The sequence below is a fragment of the Ammospiza caudacuta genome, chromosome 2 (assembly GCF_027887145.1).
Source record: "Ammospiza caudacuta isolate bAmmCau1 chromosome 2, bAmmCau1.pri, whole genome shotgun sequence".
NCBI lineage: Eukaryota > Metazoa > Chordata > Aves > Passeriformes > Passerellidae > Ammospiza > Ammospiza caudacuta.
Window position 1 is genome coordinate 96,067,311 of NC_080594.1, and position 24,731 is coordinate 96,092,041.

The 24,731-nt window shown below is 37.8% G+C and overlaps 1 protein-coding gene across 3 annotated transcripts in view; it reads right to left on the reverse strand.

Annotated features, from left to right (window-relative positions):
* ARHGEF7 (Rho guanine nucleotide exchange factor 7) overlaps window positions 1-24,731 on the reverse strand; it is a 116,005-nt gene that overhangs the window by 19,896 nt on the left and 71,378 nt on the right. For all 3 annotated transcript variants that reach the window (XM_058823082.1, XM_058823074.1, XM_058823089.1), the window contains 9 exons: window positions 23,095-23,217; window positions 13,534-13,672; window positions 12,588-12,647; window positions 11,280-11,426; window positions 9,363-9,449; window positions 5,896-5,974; window positions 4,406-4,545; window positions 3,541-3,765; window positions 2,420-2,513 (listed from right to left, as the gene is read on the reverse strand). In XM_058823082.1, the coding sequence (XP_058679065.1) occupies window positions 2,420-2,513; window positions 3,541-3,765; window positions 4,406-4,545; window positions 5,896-5,974; window positions 9,363-9,449; window positions 11,280-11,426; window positions 12,588-12,647; window positions 13,534-13,672; window positions 23,095-23,217 (1,094 nt within the window). The remainder of the gene's footprint in view (window positions 1-2,419; window positions 2,514-3,540; window positions 3,766-4,405; window positions 4,546-5,895; window positions 5,975-9,362; window positions 9,450-11,279; window positions 11,427-12,587; window positions 12,648-13,533; window positions 13,673-23,094; window positions 23,218-24,731) is intronic.

Below are 24,731 nucleotides of genomic sequence, written 5' to 3' on the forward strand. Positions count from 1 at the left end.
TTTTAATCAAATGATCAAGGAACAGAACACTAATTCACATAAAACATCTTGAAAACTTTTTGCATCTGTGTATATATATATATATATGTGTGTGTGTGTTTGTATATATGTATATATATAAAATCATATTTACCCCCCAACAGCACACAACTGAAAACAGAACTCAGAATTAACAGCATAACTTCAGTGCAGCATGGAGAAGGGAACATGCTGCTATCATGTACATATATCTGTGAAAAGTGACAACTCTAAACTATTCAGACTTCAACAGAAATAGCACTACTGAACAAATTTAACTATTCAAGCTTAACATGGCAACATTTTCCAAAAGGTAAAGCTCCACAGTGAATCTCATGGGGTGACTCAGTAAAAATAGTGTCAAATTGTTCACTGACAATAGAGTGAACCTCTACCATTATTACTTTAGATTAAAGCAGAAGTCTATGTGCAATAAAAGTCAATTTGTTGTTTTAAAAGCATTTTTCCTCTTTTCCCCTGTGAAATAACTAGGTTTGAAGATTTCCTGCTTCATGAATCTGAGGAGCCTTCAACATCAAAATGCAGTTGTATTCTCTGCCAGCCAATGCATCCTGTTGGGTTTTGTGATTTATTATCACCAGAACAAAGCCAACTTTCCAAACATTTGTTGGGACAAGCTAGCTACTGCAGAAATTATCTTGACCCAATATAATTTTCCTACAGCTTAAGAGATGCAAGAACTCTAAAGTATGGGTTATCCCTCTTTCAAGGCAGGAAAAATAATTGGATTTTGTAGTTACAATGCAGCACCATATAATTACAGTAGCAGGGCAAATACTACACTTCTGAAATAGCATTTTGAGGGCAGTCAGTTGAAACATCTCAGTTCTTTCGTCTGTTGAAATGCTAATTTGACACAGCAGCTCTCAAAACATAGCCCATAAATCCTCTGGATTCCTGACAAGAGAAGTAACAAAACCCAGACCTCTTTACCAATGCTTTAAGTTTGACAGAAATAGGAAACTTTTATAGCTCCACAAAAAAAAGTTGAGAAAGTTGAAGAAACACTAACAGAAGCTTCTAATTACTGATTAGGAAAGATGAATACCAAGAATATGTAAGAAACACACCAAAAAACACCTTTGAATAAAAGTTATCAAATCAGGAGTAGAACAGTGTATTTGCAAGCTACAGACTCCTTCTTTCTCCCAAGTAAAAATCCTAAACTCCTCCCATTGTGTTCTTTAACAATTGCTAAACCTGCAAGTTGACAGCTTCTTCATCATCATTACAACTACTGAATCTCCATTCTCCAACATCTGAAATGATACTGTAATACAGTACTTTCATTTTTCCTAAACAAATACCTTGCTGTAAGGATAAAACATCCTGAACTACAACATCCACTTGCTCATCCGTGAACAGAGAATCATTCTACTCATTACCTTAACCTTTGCCACATGACATTCACAGAACATTCAGAAGGACTAACACCTCAGACAAACCAAGAGCACCCTGAGGAAAAGCTCTTTCTCTCCAGCTCTATATAAGCCTGTGAGAGACAACTGCCACAATAACACTCTTCCTGCACTGAACACTCATGGCACAGACTCTTCAATAAAAGTCCATGAGAAAAAGAAAGACTCAGAGAAGCAAAGGCTACAGCAAAAATCTCTCCAATAAAACACCCTTTTATTGATACAAGTAATCTGATTATTCATCCACACACATTTCTATAGAAGAATTACAGCAACACTGACAAGTGAATACTGTGCTTGCTTGATAACATTAATGCTCCCTCCACTTTAAATTATCCCAACATCCAGATTTTGACCTCTCTCTTTCTGTACATTACTAAGTCTCTCTCAGATCAGCGTTTTTCTTCAGACTTCAGGCAGCCTAAATAGTCGTAATTTATTTAGTTACAGATATTATTCACAGGAGACAAGAGAAGACTATTGGATCCTAGGAGTAGTGATTATGGAAGCAACTTGTCTTCAAATCAGCACCAATAACCAGCTTTCCAACACCCAGGACAGCAGAAGCTCCTACCAAGACCAACTAAAGAACATAGCTACAAAGTATTCTGCAAGAGTGGTTCAGCATCCTCACCTTGTTGCTTACAGTACTAAAAGACATGTTTAGCTCACTGAACTTCACCTGTGAACCTCCCTAGTGAACCTCCCTTCCTTCTGTAACAAACAGAAATAGGCACTTCACAAGCAGACGCCCACTGCAGCAATCAGTAAAGCTCTACAGATGCCATCACAGCAGAAGGTGACTATAACAAACCATCCCTGGACACACCTATCCCTCTCCCCTGACATGAGAGAGGAAACCAGGTGACTTGCTTACACTGTACACCTAACTCTTACAGAAATTAAACTGATGTTAATTCCAGTCTTTGTGTTATGCAGATATTTGCTCAAGTCTCTCTTACTTTTTCTCAGTGCAAACTCTTCATCCGATGGTTTCCTCTCTGGCTTGCGTTTGGGAAGCAGCTTTTTCATGGTTTTAGGGCTTTTACTGAGATCCTGTACAGGAAAAATAAAAAGTAGAGCTTCTAGACAGTATTTCAAAAATTTAACTTCTAAGATGCATGCAGGAATTACTATCTAAAAACCTTTTAACAGCACCAAAATTCAGTTGACTAATATTTTTTGCCATGTTCAATTTGCTTGAATGGCTGATTTCCTCTCTACCCTTCCTCCAACTATATACACAGCCAAATATTTCATCTGTTCTGTTAAGAGAAATATACATAAAACCTGCTGCAAAGGCATTCAGCCTGTTTGGGAGCTAGAGTGAAGAGAAGAGGCAGGAATATTTACTGAACAGTTTAAGAAACAACCCATTTCACTTGTCTACTGGGAAGCAAGTAAAAGAGGGACCTAACAAGGAAGCTGGGCAGGTCCTACACTCTTCAAAGCCCAAATCTGTAAAAGTCTAGGTCTATTTTTACAGAGGTCTACAGGGAAAAAAAAAACAAAACCAAAAAAACCCAAAACCAACATAACAAACAAACAAAACCCACAAACAAACAGGAAACCCAGCAGCATTTCTGCTCAAAATGTGGTCATGGTAATTTACAGAAATAATACTAAGTTTCATGAACAAAAGGAAGATGCTGATCTACCCTTTACCTTAAGGATGCAATGCATGTTCTGTGGAAACACAGAACAAGAAAGTAAAAAGGTGACTAAGCAGGACCTACCAAAGTTGATCAAGACAGGTTTTGGATGTTATTATAGGCTAAACAGTATAAAGATTATTGAAATTTTAATACATTGGAGACTTTAGTGGCTTACACATGAAAGCATAGAAGGATTTCAAGTCAAATTACAAAATATGCATATAGTACAGCCAAACAGAAGAATCTCCTACAGCAGCAAAGTTTCAATACAAATCGTGCACTGCAGATCAACTCTCACTTATTTCCTTTTGTTTACGAGATTTACAGAATTAAAGGAAAGTCACATACACACAGCCACCACAAAAATTAAAACTTCCCTCTGCAGGCCTGCCACACTGTGCTGTTCCTGGCTGCTGGCCCTCACTCACCTCTTTGTAGCAGAGAGCAGCTGAAGGGCGCAGCGGAGGGGCCGGCCGCAGGCAGCTCAGGCTCCACGGCTTGGGCGTTTTGGGAGGTTCCAGGGGCCCCCAGTTGATTGTGGTGTGTGGGGTCCCATGATGGGAGGGATGAGGGAGAGTGTGGTAGGCAGGAGTCAGTGGGATTGGCTTGCTGTCTGAATGCTTGCTGGAGGGAGTCACTGGGTGGGAAGGAAGCTGTCAAACATGATGGGACAGGAAAGGAGGCATATTATCATAATGGAGACATGGTGTCATCAAGGACTGGTGAAATAATCCCACTTGCTATAGAATTCTTGTTTATTACAGCTGGCCTTCAAAAAATTTTACACTAAATTATTTTTTGGAAAAAAGAAGCTGAATTTTTTTTCATTGTCTACCACAGACAGAGCACAAACTAAAGATAGAACAGCTACAAGCAGCCCTGCTCCCACTTCTCTCACCACTAAGGGTGGAGCTAAATTTAGAACCATTCATATCCAACAATTCAAATGCAGAACCCAAAAGAAATTACTGTTTCTCCACAGCCTGTCAAGTACATCACCAATTACAACCTACTGTTCTAAGTATACTTAAAAGATGGTGATGTAGGCACTTGGTCAAAACAGAAAAAGTAATGATAATGAACTTTCTTTCACCCCAGTTAACTGTTACACTGAGTTTTAAGCCTTTTATTCTTTGTTCATACAATTAAAAACAGAATTATCTTTTTACCTATTAAATACAGTGACAAAATTCAGTTCTTGTTACTAATGGCTAAAAGAAAAAAAGGCTTTCCATGGTGTTATATTTGCCAGACAATCTAATTATAACCTATTTCTACTCATTAATTTCTTACCGTGTGAGATGGCACAGAGTGAGGTTTAATGGTGGGATTCCCAACAGTTGTGACTTTGGTTTGCTTCTGCAGGTGATCCACCCATTCATGCAAATCTTGTTGGTTGTTACAAGACACTAATATCCTTTCAATCATATTTCCTAGGTGATAGACACCAGAAAAACATAGGAAATGAAAAAATAACAGTTCAGTCAATCTGACATGATTAAAAAAGATACTTATTTCTTAAAACAATATCCTCTCAATACTAAGCAAAAATTTGAACCATATTTTCAGTACAAGAGCATCCCACTTCTCCAGGTTGTAACACACATCGCCTCCATGTATTTATTCTTAGCCTAGCACAGGAGTTCTACTTTTTTCCCCTAACTCTAGTAATTAAGCACAACCTTAAATGACAAGAGTAGGACACGGGCTCATTTACTAGCCTTATGCTTCTCCATCCTCCCCAGCAAAGCCAGCACATAACCTAAAATGTCATTCTTGAGTCTGCACACTACAACACAGGAAAAGTTATAAAATAAGAGTTCACCAATCTTCTCTCAGAAGAAGGCATAAAATTAAAGCTAAGGCAAAAGTCACTTGGGAATGTAATGACAACCAAAAATAACTTTCACTTCTGCACTTGACACCATTTAACCCATTGCATTCCCCTTGAGGTCAGCTTCATAGCTATTATCACAAAAAAGTCATTTTTTCTCAATAGAAACAATTTTTTCCCCTGTGAGTCATGGCATTGATATCATACCTGAGACAGTCAAAATTAGTTTCTTTAAATGCAACCTGCTTGGATGTAGAACTGATCCAGGAAATTAATGAAGATACAAAACTCCACAATGGGGGACCTTGCACTGTCCTTTAAATTGTCTCAGAACATACATGATGAAATGAACGACTAAACAGAAATTACCTATAAGCACAATGGCAACAATAATTAACATCAGAGATGCTAAAGAAGCATCTTGTTTTCTCAGAAAGAGGTGGGAAATTTCTAGAAGAAAAATCTTGCTCAAAGCTCTTCCAGATCCTCTTGAATTCTTATTCTTTCAGTAAATAGTGTACTTGGAACTGCTTCATCACAAAAAATCTTCTCCAAGGCTACTGCCTTCGTTCATTAAGATACAGAAATTCCAGGATGAATCCCATGCAAAGAGCTCCTTAACTGCTTAAGAGAAGCAGTAAAAAGCAGCCTTCAGGTGAGGCTCTGGGTAGATGTGTTACAAAGCCTGAAGAACCACAGATGGCTGAGGCTGTAAGGGACCTCTGTAGGTCCCCACTGCTCAAGCACAGACACCTGGAGCTGTTTGCCTGAGATCATGGCCAGGGGACTTTCCAGTACCTCCAAGGACAGCCATCTCCCCAGGCATCCTGTGCCAGTGCTTGGTCACCCTCCCAATAAAAAGTTTTTTCCTCTGTTCAGAGTGAGCATATGATGTTTGAAATAGTACATGCTGGAATAACTAGCAAATAAAAACACTAATGGGCAATACCTGATATTTCAAATGCATTTTTATGGTTTTCACTGTCTTCTAGCTTTGTAATAGTCATTCCTGTCATAGGCAGTTTTCCCTTAAAAAGAAAAACATAACATCAGCATTAAATACAAAATACATAAAAGCATTACCAATTAAAGAAAATACTAAATTTAAGCTCTGAAAAAAGATACTCCCAGTAAATTGACATACACCCTGATGGGTTTAAAAACATTCAAAAATCCATACAAACACCTCACAATGGGAGTTTTTCATATCTCCAGCTTCTGCAAATGACATCTGTGATGTCAGTAAGTCTAGCTGATACCTACTCAGGCTACAAAATCCATACAAACACAACAGTGATCATTCCTCAGTCTCGGGTTCTTGAAACTGAGACCTTCAGGATCATATTACATGACTGGAGGCAACACTGACTCTTCTTTAGGCACATTTGTTTGCAAACTGTCTTATTAGCTCCCAGAGTAAGGTCTGTAGAACAAGTAAATTTATAAAAGAGTATTTCACTAAATAAATGCATCAATTATTTACTGAAGATATATTTCTCTAATAAAGCCACTACTAAATCACCTCATGGAAATACTTTGAGGGAAAAAAAAAGCAGTGATCACCTTCAAATTTGTAAGTTTTCTTCAGAAGAACATACTAATTTTTCAGGAGATCCCATTTTAAACCCAGTCAAGCAGGGAAAAATAAGTCAGTTTAGGATAACTTTTTGACCCTTTAGAAACACAGATGAATAAATAAAATTAAGTATTTTTGGGATGAAAGGCTTTACTGAAAACGAAACTTCAAGAAAAGTTCTTTAAGACATCCTGTATTCTCCTGCACAGAAACACTATTCAGAAGATACTGGCAAAAGCACAAATACTATGTACTGTGGAATTTTGGCTCCAACACAGCAGAAAGAATAAAAACCAACTTTATGTTTTCCTCTTTTCTAAAGATAGCAGAATGGACAAAGATTTCTTAGAAGCTTGAAAATGAAAAATCACTTGGTATTCTGTAGGCACAGAGCATGCTCAGGCCCAAGATATCAAAGAGAAAGGAGGAGTTCTCTTGTGGCAGCTTTCCCCCATGAAGGAAACATGGCGGCCATGTACATTATTAAATGCAGCTAAAATTTGCTCTTTTGCCTTTTTTCCCATGTTTGCTGGTTCATGAATAACACAGCATAAAACCACAACAAGAAGATGTGCAAGAACTGCTGACACAAGTGGGGAGGCAATATAGGGGTGCAGTGGTGACAGATCACCTGAACCACAGGGCAAGAACAAGTACAGTCATCAAAACAGAAAACTGAAGTGAACTTGTGAATCATTTGTATTTCCCTTCTTTTAACAAACAATTGTGCAGCCCTCCTAAGAAATATGGTCCTTGCTCCTTGTGACTTCAGCTTAGCACTGCTAGAAGTTCTTCCCCTTAGCTCCTGTGGTAGATATCAGCACTATCAACCAGAAAATCTTGAAGCCTGACAACAACTGGGCTATTCAGAAATACAGGGAAGGTGTTATGTAGGATGATGCCTCCAGTGGCATAATTTCCTTGAGAAAGACTGGGAGAACTGCATCATCTTCTGCCCACATCCATTCCAGTTCTGAGATGTGAACCTCAGAAAAAACATCCAGGAGGCCCCCATTATGCTCTCTAGACGTGGGCTCTGATCTCAGACAAACAGTGATGAAATAATTTCACCTTGCTGTGAACATGTAGTCATTAAAATCTGAGACATTCTCAGTGCTGGGACTATCACACACAAGGTTGTGAGGAAATTAAGAGTTTTGCTTTCAAGAGATGGTTGGATAGTGAACACCAAGAAAGGGCTGTGGCCTGAGTAGAAGCTAAAGACATACCACAGAAAATGGCTTATACAGTACATCTAGGGGACAAAGTGAGTGGGAAGAAGAAGAAAAGCAAGTGATAGGAGAGGAAAAATAAAGCTTGATGGACTGTTAAAATTCATGTTGCTTGTTAACATACTAAATTTCCAGTCAGCTGCTTTGTAATCAGTACAGAAGACTCTAGCCTCACCAGAAATTCTGTCTGTACCACTTGGAACACAGAACTAACCTGCCTTTTCTAGCATCTTTTTCCATCAACATTGGATAATTAGCAGTGCCACAAACTTAAACTGGACTGTCCACTTGAACCACCTAATGCAGCAGCATTTCAGACAAATCCATCTACAATTGTGGCAGGTAGGGTACGAACTCAAACACAAACTTTGGAATTTAATTGCTCTTAATTGAAAAAAAAAAAAAAGTAGTAACATTCTGTGGCTGATCATGTAGGAACACCCAATCACCAACCTTTAGCACTCCTTTGAAGCAGGCAAATCACTGCTCAGGAGAAAGGAATTAACTGTTCAAGTGTCTGTTTTATAGAAGCATTTCTAGTAGGTGAAATTTCTGTCTCCTTTTAGAACTTGGTTGCAGTTTTTTCCTGTCTTTTGGTATTTTACTGTGATGCCCCAAACCCACATGGCATTATTTGAACATTTACAAGACTTGGGAAGTCAGGGTTTGCACATTTGCCTCTCTCAGGAATCTTTGCAACTACATACCCAAGATGCAAGTGTTTTTGTGAAACACAGCCTAGAGCTACAGGGAGCCCAGACAAATGGCACCCCTGCACCTCAGCATTTGTTCCACCTCTGGAACAGGCCTGTGGGACAACAGCCACAAGTGATCAGCTAGGAAACTTGGGAGACAGCTCAAAGACTCTGTCTGCCAGCTGTGAGCAGAGGATTTGTGAAGTGAAACACCTGGTGCTAAGGTCCCTAGGGCCACCTTGTAGCATTTCAGGTGCTGTTACCCTGGGGAGCCCCAGGCTGGGGCCAGGGACTGAAGGTCAGTCCATGTACTTGGTATTTTACCATAGTTAGAGCATCTCAAGCACACATTTGGAGCATGACTTCAACTTCATCCAAATGGAATCTAGTCTGTGAGCTCCAAAGCAACTCCTACTCTGTGACTCAGTGCTCATTAAACAGAAAAAACTACAAGATGAATTTTGAAAGTGTGCCACCGATTCTAAGATAACACACAAATGTGGATGCATCCAAACAAACTGATGGCAACAGCCCAATTCACACTAATGGGAGGATAAGGGGGCTGTGCAATTTTGTTAAGCCTCAAGCAGCAGTCAAAGAGCACAAACAAACCCATGCAGCAACACTGGTTTCCCAACAGATCTAAAAAGCTCCCAATACTTCCTCTCATCAGCTGCTACTAACAAACTAAAAAGAACAACGTCTCCTTGGTGATAGACACAGCTACAAAGAAAATCAAACCCTGGGCTTCTAGGGTTTTTCATAAGACAGATGATCACTTCTTATTACAGATATTACCTTCCATCTTTATAAATGCAAAAGTTTAATAATCCTTCCAAGTTTCTTATGAAATATCATCTGGAAAGAACACAACCCCCAACACATTTTTACACACATAAATGTATTACTTTACCTGATAGATAAAGCCACTCATTCTTGGGCTGGCAGACAACATTAGCAAAATGTTAGGGAAGAGAAGAAGATACCTTTCATTCTTTTCCTTGTTAAAAAAAGAAAATGAAAAAGTAAATACACCATCACAAGTCCCCTCTCCCATTTTTCTATTACTAAAAGCTCTCAGCATTATAACTGGGTGATTACTCCACAAATATTTGCTCAGTGCAAAACCATTTCTCCATTGTATTTAGAAAAAGAAAAAAAAAAAGGAAAAAAAAGGAAATAAGTAGACAGAATTACTTATTTTCCATTTGAAAAGTGCTACTAACACATGCCTATCTTTTTCCAGCAGATTACAGCCTTGTATTTTAAAACAGGAATTTTACATTCTGGGTGAAATACTGACCTTGCTTAATATGATAACAACTGTGTGGCCAATTTCAGTAAAACCCAAATTACATACTGGATCTATTTCTTCCTATAATTTAGATGGATACTGTTACAGTCATATCAAGACTGTGGTCTCTCAAATTAGAGATCAGATTTTTAAACAGTGGATTATGCCCAGAAGCAGAAAAAGCAAAGGAATAATTAGTGTGGTCACAACAAAAGCACTCATTACTTAGTTCTGGTTTTAATTTTCTGGTTTCATGTACAAAGTTATCCATTGTGGTTTTGTTTTAGGGTATTTTTATGGAAGGAGGAATAAGTTTACTCTGAATCTACTGCTATAGACAATAAAAGGGAGAAGCATTAAAGTGTAATATTGTAATGACAACATAAGTATATCAACTGACAAAGCCACCATCCTAATTTCAAGCATCTTCACAAAATTACAAGTCCTTAGCAGGATTTAATGTTTTTAAGTAAACATCTGCAAATACCTGTATCATTTTTAGAAAGACAAACCAAACCCAGTTGTTGTTGCACAAATGAAGCTGTCCTGTATCTTGCCAAAAAGCTGTGATGCTAAACAGAAACTTCTAGAAGTCGATTATATTTGACATTTTACCCATGATGACAGTGGGGGATTGTGATTTGTTTTGCTGGCTTAAAAAAGAGACATGACTGCAGAAGATGCACTATCAGCTCTACTGAATCTTATTTGTTTACTTTAACACCTAACAAAATATCTGAGAGAAAAATATCAAGTGACTAACTTCTAAATATTCAGTTGCATAAACACTACTTTTTCTTCATATTTATGGACTTCTTTGTTCTGAGGGAGGAAATGGACTGAATGAGGTTGCAATTCAAAAGCCCTCATCAGATTCAAAGTCTCATTGATTTTTCAGGAGAACAACAAGCAATAAAAACATGTCAGTAACCTGTATAACATTATTTTTCTGTTAGCATTTGCTTTTAAGAGTATTTTAACATTAGTTCTGGTAGAACAAGTTTTTCTTTACATTTTATTTGCTGCTTTGGTTAGAAAAAAAAAAATCACCAGACTTTGTCACTTTGAACTTTCTAATGTATCTCATTATTCTATTTCTCAAAGAGCATTTGGTTCTCAAGCTTGTATTTCAAGATTGCAATGTGCCCATAACAGCCAAAAAAGTTTGTCTCAGACATCTCACAACATAAAACTTGAAACCTTTTGCTGTTTAAAACACACTCTATGCACAATGATCCTGTAACAACAACACATGGAAAATCTTGTTCAATTATGCCCTCTGAAAAAAGCCCTACAAAAATCTTACCATATTTATAACTGCTGTATTTAGTCACTTTTCAGTAAATTTTACAGAAGAGACCATCCATCTTCAAGGAATTTTATTTCAGGTTTTGTAAAAAAATGCCTTAAATCAACACAAAGATTTTAGCTTAGATTACAATCTCTGAATCACTCTCTTTATTTCTGCTGTGTAATGACTATAATGAATTTCATTCAAAATTGGAAGAGTGAGAGTAAAGATGAAAAGGACATTACCTCACTTCCAGCACACTGGATCATGACTTGGGACATGTAAATCACATTGCCAAGTGTTTTGATGTCCTCTCCCTCCCAACAACGAATAGCTTCTGTCAGGATTTGCAGTTCAAGCTCTTTCCGTTTCCGTACTTCTTGACATTGTGCCTAACAAACACAGGGAAAACAATATCTATAAACTCTACCAGTTTGGAATGGGTTAAGGGTAGAAATACCACTACAGTTGTATTTACTGCTGCTGTGCTTGTAATGCACAGAAGACAGCAGTTTTCATAGCATTTTCATTTAGATGTCTGCTATCAATATTTTTTATAAACTAGTTTTACTAAATTAAATATTACAGCTTTTCAACACACTGATTTCAATTACCATTCCAAATTCAGTAATAGCTCTGTTACTCAGTTTTCTCCTTCCTTTATACTTCAAATTTTGGTATGACTAACCAAAAATGGACATGCTCAGTAGCAAAGAGTAACGCAGCTGTCAGAAATACATATCTATACAACAAAGCATCTTTCAGTAAGAAGAGGCATGCCACCTGTGCAAACCTGAATGTTTATAGCCTTGTGTTCCTACTTTTATTAAGTAACTCCAACCTGCTCATGTTATTTGAATTTCTCTCAACAGAAAACTCTGTTGAGAAATTCTCAGTTGTTTTCTCTTGCTTTTATAACACTCAACAGGATGTAATTCACAAACCTCTTCTAAACACTGATAACACTACATTTCTAATTTAAAAAATAAAGATTTTCAGGTTATCCTCAGCATACATTCCTAAAAGGAAGCACAACACATTGAGTTTCTTGTAACTGAGACTGCATTAATCATTGCTTGTTGCAGTTGAGGCATATTTTTCTTTTTTTTTTTTTTTTGTAAAGACAGTAGCAGACAGCTTATCTGTTCTTCCTGTTCCAATTATTACTAGAAGTTTGGCATCTTCTGAACTTCACTAGCACTTTTCTCTTCTAACTCTCTCACATTCATAGCCATTTCCTGAGAAGGAAGGCATGTAGAAAAAAAAAATCAGAACATGTACTCATTTATTGTAAAGAAGCCCTTCTTCAGGACAGAGAGGGCAGACAAAGAGGTGCAGAACACTTTGCGCAACTCTTATACCAATAGTATACTTACTACAGCTCCCCAGCAAATTATCATCCTTAGCTCTGACTACATACGGCATTGATTTCCAGCCTTTAAAATACCTATTACACATTTATGAAAAAGTTTCACTCTTTTAAGCAATAAAGGAAGATGCAATTAGAAAGCATCCTACTGAAAATACATAATCCATTCTTTAATCACTCTTACAGAAAGATTTTTGAAGGCAGTCATGGATTTTTGAATATCTGGACGATCCGGATGATAATCCTAAAAAAAAAAAATGGAGAAAACATATATCAAAGGTTCAGTTCTAGCAAAATTAATTTTGAAATCAGTAGGGGCTTAACTAAAACCAAATAAACAATTCTGCAAAATTGAAGTTGTAGACTGATCTAGTCTCTTCGTGGCCTTCTTATATTAAACACTGGTGGGTCTGGCTTGTAGTAACACTTCAGTTACTTTGCACAATGCTAGCTATACTTAAAATAGAGCCAAAGAAGTTTTACAAGACCTGGTGGATAAGAGATTTTGAAATCTCAAGGGGAAAGTATTAGAGTATTGTTTGGCAGGTTAGCTTTGTCACAAAGGTGATTTCCTACAGACTATCTAGCATGTTCTGCTGTCACTGGCTGGCAAATCAATCTGTGTGACAAGACCCCCACACTTGCTATTTCTCTTTTTTCCCCACTCCAAAAATATAACCTATAAAATGAAAAGGTGAAAAGAGTAGGTCCTCAAAGACCTTCTTGTCCTTTAAAGATCACTTTTGGACAGTGCTCACTAGAAGTCAGAGGGACTATTTTGCCAATGTGTTCAGCACACTGAGGTGAAAAGCAGCACCCCCTTTGCAAGATAAAGTGGCCTCAAGTAGAGTGCAGTGGACACATTCAATGTCAAGTCAACTGAAGACCCTGGTAAGACTATCCTAGGAATGATGATTAGCTTCTCAGGATAGTTTTACTTTAAATATTTATCTTCTACAGGAAGTTTTACTGCACTGACTTTTACATAAAGCACTGCAGCCTGTAGTTTAGAAGGCTGACTGAAGAGCAAGCAAATGCAATTTTGGGTCCCATCATGTTTGACATGTACCTTTAAAATAATTGTTGTCAAATCATCATTAAGCTGGAACATAAATGCTGATAAGATATACCTCCATGTGCCTTTCAAGTTCTTTGAGTAACGTGGGGTATTTATCCAGACGCATAAAAGGTTTGCTGAGGCCCGTGGTCAGCACAAGGATCCCAGGGCTGTTTGCACCTTTCATCTCCATGAATTCTCCTAGTTCCTCACTGTGTACACAAGATATTTAAGCAAATTAAGATTAAATTATCAAAGCAAACAAATTACATAGGGTTCACAATTTAATCTTTCACCTGCAATGAAGTATACCAATAAAACAGGAGGCCAAATAAAAAATTTGAGTATAACTTAAGTGTTGTGACCAGTTTGTATATTAAACAAAATACAGGAACAAAGCCATGTGCAGATTTGGGACCTAACCAGGGAAAAACACACATGGGAACAAATCTACTGTTCTAGATAACTAGTGCTCAAAGACAGTTCCTAAATGCTGCACCATTCAAGCAACAATTACAGAATAAAGCTCTATTTTATTACTCAGCTCTTTATTCTAGTAAAATGACATATGACCTTAGAGGTAGTTTACACAATACACAAATAAGAGTCAAATGTTTCATATACAATTTAAAAAATAGGTATTTTTATGGTGTCAGGCACTAAGAAAAAGACACTAAGAAAATTTCCAGAAGTTTTTTTCTCTTGCACGTACATGTTTAATGACCTCATCTCACATCCAAGATGTTAATGCAAAAAAATTACCAACATTGATACAAACGGTAGAAATAATCACCATGCAGTATATTTTCTAATGAGCTAGAGTTCCATTAAGTGTGGACTCACACAACATATTTCTTTTCACAGCAAAGCCACTATAAGAAATCCATTCTCTCCATGTATCATGAATTGCTACTTCCCCTCTCCAGATATTTTTTAAATTATTTGAATAATTCAGAACTGGCCCAGCCCCTCAACTTTTACAGCAACTCAGTTAAAACACCAGATCTGAGAATTTCAGCTCCCTTTGCCATCAAGGAAACAAAATAGCTACATCTTCTGCTTACAATGCAGATATTTTAAAGGACTATGGTGGAGGAGGACTAGCTTTTCAGGAGTTTAAATCACCAAGAACAAAATGAGCCCTCTCCATTCATAATGGAAGATACAGCAGCATCTGGGCTGATTGCCAGGCTTCATAAAATACAAGTTGCAAAAGAACACCGAATTCTAAAGGCAAAAATCTATGTTAAAAAATACAGAAAGTAATTTACTAAAAATGTAACATCTTACTGCATTCAAGGCACACACACACACTCCTTCCCATTGCAGAACAAGTGATACTGATTATTCACGTCATTTGTCCAAGTAGATGTCTTGAAGACAGAACAAGAACACAAATATGGTGCTTAGGCGTGGGTTTAGTGGCGGATTTGGAAGTGCTGGGTTAACAGTTGGATTTTATCTTAAAAGTCTTTTTCAAGCTAAATGATTCCATAGTTCTAGGAGCTGTGACCTTCCCATCCCAATCTAAGTCCTCTACCCACCATCCCACCTGATCCTTCACCCCTCAGACACCTAAGTTTCCCCCAGTTCACAGAAAAGGTACTTGTCCATACAGTTTACTCCAAGTTTACTTGTCTTTGGATTAGCTACTTAGAATTTACTTGCACTACACCTTGCTTATGTATAGCCAGCACTGTTTCTGAATTATCAGGTCCATCATCATTTTACACCACCACTTTCAAGAGCTTTCTGTCCCCACTCTAAGAAGGCCCACGCTCTCCTCAGTGTATGTATTTGTGCCATTTCAGCTGCATTTAACTACAGAGTGCAAAAAGAGGGTGAGGGGATTTCTCAACATCTGCTGTGCATTTTAAAGATGCAAAGAGAAGAGCTGGGCACACTTGGGAAAGACCTTGCATCCCTCTTAAACAGGATATATCAGCAACTCCAGACCTTCTAAATCAGCTTGTGACATAGACGGGTTTTAGCCAAAATTAAAACACTTCAAAAAACTTCCTACAATACCTTGCATGAAGTGTTATAATAACGCAACGCAGATGAACCCGAGTACTTTTGAGCTTAAATTTAAATTTAAGTGAAGCTGGCCAGCTATGAATACCTAGAGGCTGAAGACCTATTTTGCCTAATGCTTCCTTAATCACAGCCCTTGCTTAGCATAAAATCACACCACTTCAGAACTTGACCTAAACAACACTACAGATTTTGACTTGTAACTGTGTCTTGGGCTTCCCACTTCCTGGTCAAGTATTCAGGGTAATTCCCTGAAACATCAGACTTCCTGGCTACAGTGGTGTCACCTGCTCTCCTCCTGACTCAGTTAAAAGAAACTGTTTCCAGAAAGTAATAAAAGTATGACACCCAGTTTACACAGGAAGCTTTACCAAAGTTCACCAGGAAAGCCCTTCTGTCCCACAGCACTCATTGGTTTTAAATTTCAATTCCCTATGTGCATGACACTGATCATGTGCAAGTCATTGCTTTTCTGTTTTATCCATTCAGTGCACCTGTAATCAGCCCTACCCATTTCAGCATCATAAAGTCAGGTTACACACAGTACTTGATACTTCATCTTCTTAATGTTAAAGATATTTCCTACAAGAACCAAGACGAAGTAGCTGTTTAAATTCATTCTTTGCATTTTATTTGCTTCAGTCAGACACAGCCCCTGCTGCCTCATTCTACCAACTCTGCCCTTTTACAGTATCTACTACTCTTCCTCATTTCAGGCAGGACAATCCATAAGTGCATTACACAGATGCCCTCACCCCTACAAAGCTGCATTTCCACAAGATGTGCCAATCTCAAATACCACAGGCTACTCAATTTAACAGTGCTCTGAACAGTCCTCATCTTTGCCCTTACACTGCTAAGGGGCAAAACCCCCCATTCCTAGCTACTTCAGCCATCTTCATACTGTTGAGTGCATATAAATGCATTATACAAATAGTATTTACTGAGCTATCCACTCAGACAATGTAGGCACTTCCTCCTCCCCTCCCCTTTTTTTTTAATGCTTTTACTGTAGGAGAAACTTTGGTTACTGTTTCACCCACATTCACATTTCTAGTTTTCATTATCATTGTTCCATTTCTTCAACTTCAGTATTATGAAAGATATGTGAAAAAGCAGGGGAAAATTTACTGTAACTTGAATTAAAAATGACTTCTTGGAAACCTGAAATAAAAAGCTGACATTATCTTGTTTTCACTGTCTACTCTGCAACCCCTTTAACTAAACAAACTCAGTTACGCCATTCTCCGCTCAAGTGACACTTGGTGCTGATCATCACCTTTTTTACTTAATCACAATATAGAAATCTATGGAGCAAGTTTAAACCTCAGCTCACCTGAAACGTACACAAAGTCCTGAAAAACAGGCTTAGCAATGGCATCAACAGGGAGCAGTGTTAATAGGTGTAATTAAAACTGAATGACGAAGTTTTCCTCCCATCATTCCCAAGAGGACAATGTTTTCTTTCATACACTTCTACACTTCCCTCTTACAAGTTTTGACATGTCTGCTTGTTCAAGCTCTAGTCTGAACACAGCACACACTCCTTTAATACAATAGTACACAAAATTTTGTCTGAGCAGTTCCATCATACAGACCACTCTAGCACTCTACTGATGCTGTACCAACCCAGCATCTCTGCAGCTTTGTGGATATAAAATATCCATCAAAATGCGGATGTTACTTTAGCTCAAAGCTTAAAGTGAGTGTCTTTCATTTAGTCACAAAGACAAATAGCATACAGGACATAATGGAAGGGTTTACCTTTACTTTCAAAAACATAAGAGGGAGTTAAAATACTGTTCGAACACAACAACAGCTCACAACCATTTTATAATTAATTGCAACATAAAAAAGTCTGTGTCAGCTGCTTTGTCAAAGACAATGGCTCTTTCAGTCACAATTTCAATTGATGCCTACAAGTACCACAGTCTCCTAGGCAGTATGTGCTAAATGAAACTGCAGCCCAAAGCTAAGAGTATGTTTTAATAAAAAGCTATCATTTAGCTGAACAGGAAAATCTTTTGAACAGTGAAATCATCAACTCAGTCACAACTGCCTAAGCAAGTAGCTTTTCAGAAAGAGGCAGATGAGACTTTAATTCACTACTCACATCACTTTACACAATAAAATGCAGAGAAGCATACAAAAGTCCTGTGCTTAATTTATTCTGAAATCTCAAGCTGAAGAGCTCTCCCCACTCCAGACTGGAGTTGGTTCACAGCTTGAGATATTTTAAAGGTCACCATGAAAACTGTCTTTAAGCCCTACTAATATATTCAAATCCTTCTCGGAACAGCTGCCCTCAAAAGCTACAAATCACACACTGGAAGAGGGAAGAAAACAAAGTTCAGATGTGCCTACAAGTAACAGAAGAAAGGAAAAAAAAAAAGGTCATTGAACCTTGAGGAAAGCAGATCCAGGAACTAAAACTGCAAACATTTAAAATCACAACTTACACTTCTGAAGGAGGTCTCTGTTTGTAATAGATGGAGCATGAGCTATCACTGCTGAGGGGTCTGAGGACTGCACACAGGCACCGCATTTTGAGAGCGTTGTGACACAGCTCAGCAACCCCTCGGCTGCAGCTTTTAATTTCCTAGGGCTGCACTTCCCAGCCCAGCTCCTCTCCCAGGGACTGCTGCTCGGCGTATGACATCAGCCTGCACACTTGCAGGCTCAGGGATCCACCAAAGTGGGGGAAGCACAAAGAGTTTTCTGACTCAAGCTGATCTGTATTCCACGCTCCAGTTACTCAGAGTAATTGTCATGCTCCAGGTCCACAAATTTTATCCAGACTGCTAGGTCCATGATGCAAGTGTAGAATATGTTTGGGACATGTTACCTCAGAGAACAGAAGCATCTAGCAAAATTAATGTTTCAGCAAGTAAAGATTTGTGCATAGCTTTCTCGCTGCTGAGAATTGGCTCGGTATTTGCCACTTCGTAATATAAAAAAAAAAGGCAGGTGTGTGTTAGTAATTTTCAACTGCCTTTTCATCAAATTAAATTTTCTTCTGGTAAGATTTTTCTTCTGTTTTAAAATAAATATACTGCTGTTGAAACAAAGTAAAAAAGTTGAACGCCCCACTCTACCCCTCCAAAATTACATACCTGATGCTGGTTATTGAGTCTGTACTGTCCATATTTCCTCAAAATAATTTTTTATCCACTGATCAGTGGAGCCCGTTACACTTGTTTTTTTAAATTATGTTTTCAAAACTCCAGTTAATCCCCTACTGAAATATCTTTCCTCTTGTCATTTTTGGATATAGTCCATTGGAAGTCCCAGTCCTAGCTTCTGCCTGCTCTCTTTTTCCTTTTTGCTAGACTTTCTTGTTGCACTGAACTTTGTTGCTTGTGATCTTTTCCAGCTAGGTAACATTTCATGTTCCTGACACTCCTCATCCTGCTCCAATTACCCATTTCTGTACTTTGTATCCAACTGGGTATTTTAATCTGCAGGACATTCACTCTTTCACACCTTCAGCTGCTCGTTCTGTTACTTCTCTTACTGGAAGGCAAGCACATGTTTGTGATCAGAAGCACACACAGGAACAGTACTAGTTTGACTAAACGCTACACCCTCAAGGCAGTACTGGTCTCACCAGCAAGCAAAATTATCTCCTAAAGTAATACCATATATTGGAATACCTACCCTTAGATGTGAACTGGGATCTTCAAGCAAAACTAAACCTGATACCATGGAGCCAAAAAGCTGGGACTGTTGTGGAATAAAGTAAATAAAATAGGGATGGTGTACAGTGGCACCACAGCCACTCTGAGAAGGGAACATGGAAAACTCTGGGTTCTGCCAGAGCACCACCCAACTGTACCTGGCAAACTCCACCTCATCAGCTCTAGCCAGTGGCTTAAGAGTCAATTATAAGATACAATGACAGATCTGAGGAAAAATTATGTAATCCTTCAAAAACCTTGATTCATTAAGCAGAAGGAATTTAAACTCTGGGAAAAAAGTATGCAATAGCTCCAAAACAATTCCTGAGACAAAAAGGTATCTATCAAATTTGAAGACAGTACAAAATAGGAGAAATTACTTTGTATGCAAACTTTAACATCTGGATAAAACTTATAAAGCTACAACTGGAACCAAGAAAAGAATCTGTTCCCAAACTTAATAGAAAGATTTTGTTGTTGCTGTAATTATCAGAGGCAAATACACCTTCAGAAACACAGCTCTGGAACCTGAACTCGTGTATGGGCTCCATTAGGCTTTATTCCCCTTTCTTTATGTTCACATACACTCAGGTCTCCAATGACTTTCATAGTCCTTTAATAGTCTGAATATTAATAATTTAACTTAATGAAATGAAAGGTGCTTGTGGCTTTGAAGATTTGAACACGATAAATGTCTATTCTTGAAATAACATGATTGACCCCCTTCAGCCCAGACTGTATTTACATAAACATGCACATACATACATGAACATATATGCACACACAAACCCTTATTCTGCATTAACTGAATGAAAGCCCTCATGTTGCTGCTGCATATAATCAAGAAGTGAATGACAAAAGATAAAGTGGAAACAGATATGCATTCATACTGGATGGCATTTAAAAGAAAGGGAAAAATAAGACAGTCACATTCCAACTTTTACATCCCTTTTACATCTCAAACCCCATCCCTAGGACTGCTATTTAGAACCTAATTCACAAGAATGCTATCCAAAATAAGTCTCTTGAAGTCCACAGTAATTCTGAGCACATTAATATCATGTTTTACCTACACATACACACAGAGACTTTCCAAGGTGCCAACACCATTTTAACAGGTCTTACAAGACTGTTTGAAGAGCACCATTGATAGCTCAGAAAACGACATGTAAAATCCCCACTACCAAACCAGACAAGTGCTTACAATTTTAATGTAAGTTATCCAATCACTCTGAAGAAAGAATATAGTTAATGCTTTAGCCAATTTCCTCAAAGCTTTTTTAGCCAGTGACATTAAAAAAACAATAATAAAAGTAGTATATTTTTTTAAATGTAAAAATCTGCACTTAGAGCAATGATCTTGAAGATTTTTTCCTGTTGTTGGTATGGGTTCCCACAAAAACAAGCACTCTAATAAACTGAGAAGAAAATACTAATTTTGTGATATAAGAATTTGACATTTGCCAGGAGTTTTTTGTAAAAAGGCTTTCAGAGGTACAGTAATATGTGTTCAGTTTATGAATAGCGCAGAGCTCATGGCAAGAAAGAACCTTCTGTAGACAGTAAGAATTTATGTTCCAAATCAAACTGTTCCAGTCAGTTCCCTTTTCTTCTCTAAAATGCTACTGAACAGCACAGATGCTACAAACACAATAATAAAGTCCAAGTATTCCACATGCACTTATTTCTTTACACTATTTTTGCTATTATTAAAACACATGGGTTTGGACTCTCTTCTAAAATTGTACTGACAAAACAGCCAACTAACATTGTTTTTCCTTAAAAGACCTTAAACCTTGGTATTTTACCCAGTATAAACTGCAGTGTGATTGTTTCACCGTTACTATAATCATGGCTGTCCTCAAACCTCAGGGCAACTTTAAAATTTAGGTTTATAGGGGATTTTTACACACTAAAATATTTTTAGCTAAATAGACAAAGAGACAGTTCTGAGTATTTTACATTTATTCATGCTTCCAACCAGTTTGTTATTTCTCTGTTTTCTTCTGCTCTGAAACAATGTAACTAAGAAGTTTTTCAGCATTCTGAGAGGCAGAGGTTCAGAACTGCTTAAAGCCACCTTATGATTTCTTCATGGCAGCTGTCTCAAGCAGAATATTTAGACAGGCCACTTGCTACCTACAGCAATGTTGAACAACAAAAATTAAGGTAACAGAATAATAAGAGGTGGGTAATCAGAAAGAATAGGATGCAATTCTTTTGACTCATGCCTAGTAACACAATAGCATTAAATAGAAAATTGTCCATCTCAACTTGTCCTCCCTTGAGCTAGCTCATACAAACAAACTTCCACAACCAAATTACTTAACTCCTCTATCACACTTATATTTTCTCCACCAGGATGTGATGTCAAGCTGACTTTAGAGACCTGAAGCTGAATTTTTCCTAGGACATCTTACACAAAAAGAAAAATGAAAGATAAGAAATGCTTCTCTTCCCCATTTGCAGAAGAACCAGCTTTCCTCCCTCACATTTCTATCACCGTTTCTCTGAGTTCTGAGATAATCCTTTACAGATATCCCCAAATCTAAAGAAATGCAGATGATCACTTTGCTATCACATGTCATCTTCCATCTATAGGTTAAATCCCAGAGCTCTGGGAAAGAGCATAAAGAATCAAACAAACAAAATTCTAATCCTAAAAGTATTGAAAACCATTTACAGAAACTGGTAATAAGAGGGTAATTTGAAAGAAAACAAACACATTAGGATTTCATCAGGGGGGTTTAAAAATATTTTTGTCTTGCTGAATTTTAATGACAAAAACTTACCTGCTTTCTGCCTATACTGTAATGTGAATTTGCAGCTTGATTTTTCCAGTGGGGTTGGAATACAGTTATATGTATTATTAACATATATGGAAGTTCATAGTATTTGGTAATTAGAAGGTTTTTTGTCTTCATACCATTATGAGTAAAGCTCACAAACATAACACAATATTGATGTTAAAACAAAATTTGAGTTCCTAAAAGAAGCTAACACTACAGGAAAAAATCTATTGTGATCCTCTTGGTCTTCTAAGTGTCAAGAGTACTCAAAATATCTTTACCTTAGTCCAACACAACAAGACAAAGAGGAGAGGGTGAAGTAAAAAGAACATATATCCTGTGAGAATTTGTCCTAGAGCTGACCTCCAAGAAGAAGTCATGATTCTGTCCTGTACCAGAAGCAAGCATAAACAACCCCAAACTGACAGCTGCTTCAGCATGAGGGTCATCAGAAGACAAGTATATAGCAAAAGCTTGTGAAAGCTGACTATTTTAATCAAATTCTGGCCTCAGTACTTTTCCCCCAAGATGATACAGGGCATCTTCCATGCAAATTTAAGGTCTGTCCAAAAGCTGAGCACCCTACATCATGTTAACTAAGCATCCTACTTCTTACAGAAAATAGTAATTTTGTAAACCTCATACTTCTCTCATACCACTCAAAAGCAAAGCTAGGGGTATAATACACTTTAAAGTTAAGTATACACAGGCATTTACAGGGCTAAGTTACAATGCACCAACTGTCTAAGGAGCCAAAGTCATGTCAGTTTTGCCATTATTTCACACACTTGTTTTTATGGCAACATTTTTAAAACAAAGATGACAATCAGTAAAGATTGTTTTACACATTCAAAGTCCAGTATGCATTCCTTCAATGAAAAAATTCTCTCAAATAGTTGATAATACACTGCCAAAAGTGACAAGCTGTCCTGGCCACATGAAGCAGCTTTGTTTTAGGGGGCATTTAATCTTTTATTTAGAAGTGTAGGGTTTTTTCCCCTCAAACAAGTTCTACAACAATAAACATGTCAAAAGAGATATCACAGCTTTACAATTCAAGTGTATATTTGTATTTTCTCAAGTGCATATTTTGCATTTTTGTATCAGACTCAGAAGACATCAAAGTTAACATACCTGTGTTCTGTGAGGACATTTACTGCTGATGGGTGGTTGGCACAGTATGTAAGGTATAAGCTTTTCATTTGTGGCATCAGATTTAGAAAACATCCTCCGACCCTCTGCTGAGCTTCAGGCAACCTAAAAACAGAGTAATAAATATAAAAATACTGCAATAATAACCAGACAGAGAAATAAATTAAAGACCAGAAAAGCAGTGTATATTGTGTGCTGGGTTTGGCTGGGGTAGAGTTAATTTTCTTCACAGTGGCTGGTAGGGGTCCATGTTTTGGATTTGTGCAATAGCATAAGGGCAACAGAAGGGATGAAAGTCTTCTTTTCTACAGAGCAGCTCCCACTGCAAGGACTAAGCCTCTTCAGCAGAAGGCTGTGTGGCCAATTGTATAGCCCACACTGAAGTTAACCAGAAGATGGACCACCAGCTTTCATCAGTCCTAGATAACAAACTTATTCCTGACACCTTGTCTAAACCACTGTACAACACGTGCAAGATGAAAAGTTTCAATTTCACCACGCACTCCTTCCAGAAAGGCTGCATAAAATAAATATGCTGAATTTTTGCTTCTTTGCAAGACATGACAGTGGATTTTACTGTTGTTGTTAATCTTTTTAACTGCTCTTAAAACCAGTACTTCACTCTTCACATCAGCTGTAAAGCTAAATGAGCCCTCACTGAGTACTTGACGCAAATACTGCCAACACAGTCAAAGAGCTTCATTCTAAGATTAGCTCCAACAATTCTTTCTGGAATAATATTTTTTTTTCCTGGAAAAAAAATTTTACAGAAGTCAGTATTTTCTGTTGATGTCCCGGACATGTACATAAAGTTCCTAAACAGCAATATTAAGCATTTCCCCTTTAAAAAAAAAAGTGAGAGATGCCCCAGTGAACTTCAGTAGGAAATAAACCATGCAGCTTTCCAGGACAACCACTCCTGCAGGCAGGGGATGTTCCCCTTCTGCTCACAGTCATCTTGTCCCAGTCCTTAGGTTTGCTCGTAGCAGTCAAAATTCAAAAGTTCCCAAGAAATTCTCCCCCAAATTCCAAAACAGTAAGTCTGTCTCCTATTAAGCCGTTCAGTCCCTCTGCACAGTGTGGGAAGACCACCCAAAATGAAGTAAAAATTGACTGTAGAGGTGTTCCAAATGTGAGTCAGAGGAAACATACTCTCTTATTTGAGAGCAACATTCGCTACAGACACCCAAAAAATGACAGCTGAACGCCCAGCTAACACATCACACCAGACACACTCAGGTCACAGTATCAACACTCCTAATATCAAAGACTAGGGCTCATATTTTCAGTCTGTGTCCTTTATTTTTAAGAAGTTTAGATTCTGCAGTCAATAGAGTGGCTGCTTTTGCAGGTGTTTAGGGGAAAACCAAGCATACTGAGGGAATGCTATTCTTACAGCCTTGCCAAGCAGCATTTCCTGCCAAGCAGCTGGTCCCCTTTAATAAATCTAGCATGAGCTAATAATACATTCTTTGAGTAATAGATGCAGCCAAAGTCTCAAACTCTGAAGACATACTCAAGGCATATAACTCAGTATTAAATAGCAAGAGGCTCCAATAAACAGTTGCTAAAAATGGTTAAATTCGTTTCATACTGTAGTGATGGGGGTGGAGGGGGAA